This window comes from Sphaeroforma arctica (genome assembly GCF_001186125.1).
Source record: "Sphaeroforma arctica JP610 unplaced genomic scaffold supercont1.1177, whole genome shotgun sequence".
Classification (NCBI taxonomy): Eukaryota; class Ichthyosporea; order Ichthyophonida; genus Sphaeroforma; species Sphaeroforma arctica.
The window spans coordinates 1-5,952 of NW_014039381.1; the positions used below are offsets into that span (position 1 = coordinate 1).

Consider the following 5,952-nt stretch of genomic DNA (forward strand, 5'->3'; position numbering starts at 1 on the left):
CCACTTCGTCGCTAAAATACAGCATCAGAGTTAGGTTTCTTGTCCACCTAGACCTGCACATCCGGCAGAGCAATACAGTATTCACCTCATATTTGTATTTGTTTGCTCGAAGAACTTCAACCGTAGTGAATGTGAAATTCTTATTCGAAACTCATAGGCTCATAAATACACCATCGTATGTGGCAGGCTGCTGGCGAGACGGCCAAGACATTACCAAAATAGATGTTCTGGCTGAAATACTGAGAAGTTCTGGCATGAGCGGGATGGAAGCAGACAGTGCGTGTGACCGGAGTCAACAGAGTGCGATAAAGCAGCAGCTGAGAACAAACACGCAACAGGCCGTCGACGAGGGGGTGTTCGGAGTACCTTCCTACGCAGTCCCGAGTATGTCTGTGTCTATATGGAACTGCATTTTCTGATATACCTCCTGTATCAGCATGGGTAGACGTGTGGGTTCAGCGTAGTCCATCTGCAAGTTAATTTTGCAATCATCAATTCAAGTGCGTATGTGATTCCTTAGAGGACACCATAGTATGTGAACTAAATCTGTAGTTTGTCTGATTAATTTAATATTTTGATTGCAATGGTGTAGTTTTGACATGCAGTTTTTGCCGCTTGTATCACTCGAGAGCTCTGTGAGCCAGCTATCTGTGCGTATGAAAATGCAAGATCATTAATGCAAATACTACAGGCGAATGTCAGGAAGGTCGCACGCGACGCTGCTATTCGTGTCTTACGTCTGTCGGTGAGCTCTGATTTGCTAGTGTCACTAGTCGCACTGTAGCGTGTAAAAGAATTAGAATGCAGACATTCACTTGCTGGTTTCAGCGAGTGTATCCTGAGCCACTGTCTCTGTGTTTACAGATACACCTTGTTTTACAGGTTCATTGAACGGAATGTTCTCATTCCGTATAGCAATGCGCCGTGCATATGTGCTCGTTGACCTTTTTGGGGAGTCTACAGATTCGTGTCAAAACCTGTATACGCTTTCAAGCGCGAACCAACCACTCCATACAAATGACCATTGTGCACATCCTGCCAGATGCGAAACAACCTGATGAGGAGGATGAGGTGTTCTTCGGAAGTGATCAGTGGCCATTCGTTGAAGATATGCTCAACGGGACGGATCCAATCACCCCAGCGCATCACGAGCTTTGGAAAGGTTTACCTCGTGGAGCCGAGCGCAGGCGCTGATGCAAATGATTATCGGACAGTTCACATGGTTCCCTAATTAAAACATTCGGTCAACTTTGAGGCATGAAGTGGTTGGCTCGGTATGGCCTATCTTGTGTTGTGTGAGTTCGTGATAGGTGCCGGTGTTGATCTCAGGCTTGAACATGAATACAGTTCCATATTGATACAAGGAAACCCTCAATTTCCACATTTTCTGCTCGTCAGGCGGAATGCATCTCTCCTACCAGGCGATGGTATCGGGACATAAGTCGACGCCGACTATCTGATATATCGGCGAGCTTTAATACTCACGTCACATTGGTGGGTATGGTAACCACGTATTCATCCACGCAATGCTTGACAGCCCGTCAGCTGTAAAATAACACAAGCACATCAGCAAGCCGAGTTCGCTTCACTACCTTGCCAAGCGTGCTGGCGGTTGGGCCTACTATTATCAAATAACATGTGTATCCTCGATTAAACAACATGCGTGTCCTCGCTTTTGATTAGTTTTGTCGAGTTAACGATTAGTTTTGTCGCGCCAACTGTTCAAGCGCTGAGATTATTGCCGAGACTACAAGTTTAGGTGCTCCTTTCGCTCGGGTGCGAGGCATAGTCCTCCTCACCATTGAGCGAGTGTTTATCGGTGGGAACACAAGTTGGGCTATCACATCTGGTTGTTATTGGAAGGTACGAATGCAACAGCTAGTTGCCTGTATATATGTGCAGCTTATGATATTAATATTGGAGCGGCGGGAAAACAAATGCAATATTTAAATGTATTTGCATTGATTTACACAAAATCTTTTGACTATAATATGACTAAAAATATGCAAACTGTCGAGATGTAGAAGTTTCTTTTAGCATTTTTACCGAAGATTCGGTTCGTCCAAGGTGCGTGAAATCACCTTCGTTGACAAGTCTATATAATCAATCAACGATAGTCTGACAAGTCTATATATGACAAGTCTATACAGACAATCAACGATAGTATGACAAGTCTATATATGACAAGTCAATATGGACAATCAACGATAGTCTGACAAGTCTATATGTGACAAGTGTATATAGACAATCAACGATCTCATGATTACTCGATGTGAAGGAAAGATTACAGCACTGCCTCTGATAATCACTCTACATAAGAACTTGTATGCGATGACACTCCACATAGGAACTTGTATGCGATGCGAGGAGAATATGTCTTGTTTGGAAACCTAAGCCAAATACTTCCTTAGTCTTCGTTTGCAGTGCCTAGCCTAGCGCCGGTTTCAATCGAATGGTTCGGTACTATTCACACAAATCTGCAGTAGCCAGTGCTGGCGGTTTATTTAACTGCTTCGCCTATAATGCTCTCACGTTGCTTATGATGATGTGGGTACTGTCGTAGAGCCTGATTTCGGCATCGATCCGCTGGTGCCTGTTGATAGTCTTGAGATACATGTGAGAGTTCAATGCCTCACAACTGAAGATTATCTTGGACCCCTTTCCACTGCTATTGGTGGTGTTGCCCACTTTATTTCGGATATGCTCAAGAAGGGGCGATCCATCACGTGAACGTCTTCATAGGAACCCACCCCTCTCTAGTGGACCGACTGCAAGGAATGAAAGTTTAATATTGAGACGATGGCATACAGGTCACCTAGATTCATCCGGCGTGATAGGCATATGATACTAAAACGCCACGCACATGGCTAATATGGGGATGTGAATGCCGAATATCGATGAATGCAGGCTGGTACTGTCACTATTAACGATATCAGCTATCTCAAAATCTGAAATAGGAAGGACAGGTACATATCAGAATACCCCAAAATAGGTAACTAGGTACGAACTTAGCAATCGTCAAGTTTGTAGCTGACAGGATCTTAAACAAGATAAGCCTATAATAGTCCAAATCGTCACTATAACACACACACACACACACACACACACACACACATATATATATACATAAATTAAATAAATATATGAATATTTACCTCGGACCGAGGTTCTCTTCTTTCAGGAAATCGAACGGCATATCAACAATGTGGCCCCTGATTGAAAGCAGCTCCTGGAAGGCTAAATGCGGAGGAAAAAGAAAGAAATAAAGAAAGAAAAGAAGTTCAGCTATGCGCGTAATCGAAATGGGCTATCGTATCAAGTACAGCAGGATAGAAACGAAGCTACCAAACACTGTATAAATGTTTGTATCAGAGACAGCTAGAGCCACGGGCCAATATTAGTAAGACGTGCTTCTCATTCGTGGAACTGGTAGATGTCAGCAATCGCAGGGTAACAGACTAACCGCTGTCACACTCCACACGAATTTGCGACAAATAACATGTACACAGCTGGCGCCCAGGAACTTTGTATGACATGACAGACTGAATCGAGTAAAAGTATTTTTTTAGAAGGCACGACACCCCGTTATATCTACAGAAAACCTAAACCAATGGCACCAATATTGACAATAAGCGCCGCAAATTCGATTGGAGAAGTGGCGACAACCTTCAACAACACCGGGAGGGGCGGGTCACAGATTTGACTACAAGGAAGTCACCACCAAGATATTACAGCCGCCCATATTGCGATAGACCGAAGTTACGTATATGTACTCAAAATATATTCAGTCCCTTAAAATGATGCACTCTAAGACACATCTAGTCCCTTAAAATGCACTCTAAGACGCATCCAGTCCCTTAAAATGCACTCTAAGACACATCTAGTCCCTTAAAATGCACTCTAAGACACGTCTAGTCCCTTAAAATGCACTCTAAGGCACATCTAGCCCCTTGAAATGCACCCTAAGACGCATCCAGTCCCTTAAAATGCACTCTAAGACGCATCTAGTCCCTTAAAATGCGCTTGAAGTTACATCTAATCCCTTGAACCGCAGTACTCTCCACTTTAACGGAGTACTACACATCTGCCCACTCTGATTCTCCATTAGAGTAGCGCACCACTCCAGAGCGACACTAAACACTCGTAGGCTCTCGCACACACTTCAGCTATACGCACCCAAGCACTCCCAATACCCGCGTGCATGTAAGCGCGCACACACGGAAGGGCCTCAAGATAAAAAGAAACAGCCATTAAATGGGCCTCCATCCTATAATGGTCCTGGCTTACCTTTGTCGGGGTCACTGTCAGCTACAGTCACCTCAGCTTTCCAATCTTCGAGATCTTCCCAGCAGTGGACGTGGTTGTTTGGCACCGTGCGGAATACGCGCTCGTATATCTCGGTGTTGGCCAGCGCTCTCGCAGTCCAGACACCTGGCCAAAATAGGAAAGGATCGATCCAATAGAGTACCAGGTTATTCGTATGCGTATACAACCTTCTGCATGATCTTATGGCGCACCGCATTACCGAATTACGAACGAATGAAACCGCATGTATGTTGAGGATTCTAGGGTTTAGGGTTCAGGGTTTAGGGTTTAGGGTTGGAGTTTCGTAATCGCACGTATATTAAATCTTCTGAATAGCCTCGTAGAGTGCCCTTTGTTGCCGACATACTAACCAAATGTGAGGCTCTGAATCGGTTAGCACTACTGCACTGCAGTCGAAGGACTCTCACGCGTGCCAGATATAACACTGGCGCACAAGTGTTCTCTATACCCGCATCCAATCCTGTCCCAATATGTAATGACATGACAACACGTGACATGACGCAACACGACACGGAATATCATGACACGACATGACATGACACAACATGACACAACAGGGAATATCATGACATGACCCAACACGTCACGGAATATCATGACATGCCATGACATGACATAACACCATACGAATGACGTGACAGGATAGCGCGTGACAGGACAAAGACGCACATACCATCGAAGAAGTCATCGGCCACCACATCCTTGCCAGCCTCATCCTCAGTAAGCCCCAAATGCTCAGCGAAGATACGCTTGCGAAGACTTTTGGCGTATCTAGAAATATAGGAGGTGTGTGTGTGTGTGTGTGAGTATTGAAACGTAGGAATATAACGCTGAGAATGATACGACTAGAAGCACTAGTATGGATTTATGTCAGTTTCAAGTAATGGGTGCAAAAGAGGTGCGGAAGAACACTTGTATAAATAGGAGTGAGACAAATATATGTCATGTAACTGTTATGAACCTAATTGCTAGAACGGGTACAAATGAAAGAGATAGAATGGAAACACGTGTAGCAGTTATCAGGTAAACAGATGTTCAATTTAGGATATACATACAAATAAAGATAGCAGGCAAACAAGTGTAAGAACCTAGGTGTACACATATACAAGAGTTAGCAGGATTTAAGATTCAAGATTTATATATATATATATATATATACAGAGAGACATATATATAAAAGTAGATATATATGTAAATACAACTTAAATATTTCGCACCTGCCGCACTGGACCGGGAGTCCATCCAGCATCCCGTCCTCAAAATCTTCATCTTGGATCATGACGGCAATCTCACTATCTCGACTGCCCAGCATTGATCGGTCGTTGATGTTCGCAGATCCGCAGATGACGGTGTTATCGTCAGCTATTAATAACTTGGAGTGCACATAGATCTGGTTCTCCACAGGTTCGCCCATGAGGTTGCTGTGTTGACGCAGGCCTGCACACAGGAGGAGCAAGTATCCGGATGGTGAGTGATAGACAACGTATATATATATATACATACATACATACATACATACATACATACATACATACATACATACATACATATATACATACATACACACACACACACACACACACACACACACACACACACACACACACACACACACACACACACACA

General features: G+C 43.9%; 2 protein-coding genes across 3 annotated transcripts in view; one reads left to right on the forward strand and one right to left on the reverse strand.

Moving 5' to 3' along the window:
- The first annotated feature begins 185 nt into the window (after positions 1-185).
- On the forward strand, positions 186-1,673 carry SARC_10227 (hypothetical protein). The gene is made up of 2 exons (XM_014295736.1): positions 186-384; positions 1,043-1,673. Exons 1-2 carry the CDS (start codon positions 255-257, stop codon positions 1,192-1,194), a joined length of 282 nt encoding a protein of 93 aa, XP_014151211.1. The 5' UTR covers positions 186-254; the 3' UTR covers positions 1,195-1,673.
- An 804-nt stretch (positions 1,674-2,477) lies between these two features.
- SARC_10228 overlaps positions 2,478-5,952 on the reverse strand; it is a gene marked incomplete at its 5' end in the record, with an annotated part of 17,241 nt that continues 13,766 nt past the window's right edge. For both annotated transcript variants that reach the window (XM_014295738.1, XM_014295737.1), the window contains 5 exons: positions 2,478-2,768; positions 3,156-3,237; positions 4,288-4,431; positions 5,000-5,097; positions 5,544-5,763. In XM_014295738.1, coding sequence (XP_014151213.1) covers positions 2,723-2,768; positions 3,156-3,237; positions 4,288-4,431; positions 5,000-5,097; positions 5,544-5,763 — 590 coding nt within the window. The remainder of the gene's footprint in view (positions 2,769-3,155; positions 3,238-4,287; positions 4,432-4,999; positions 5,098-5,543; positions 5,764-5,952) is intronic.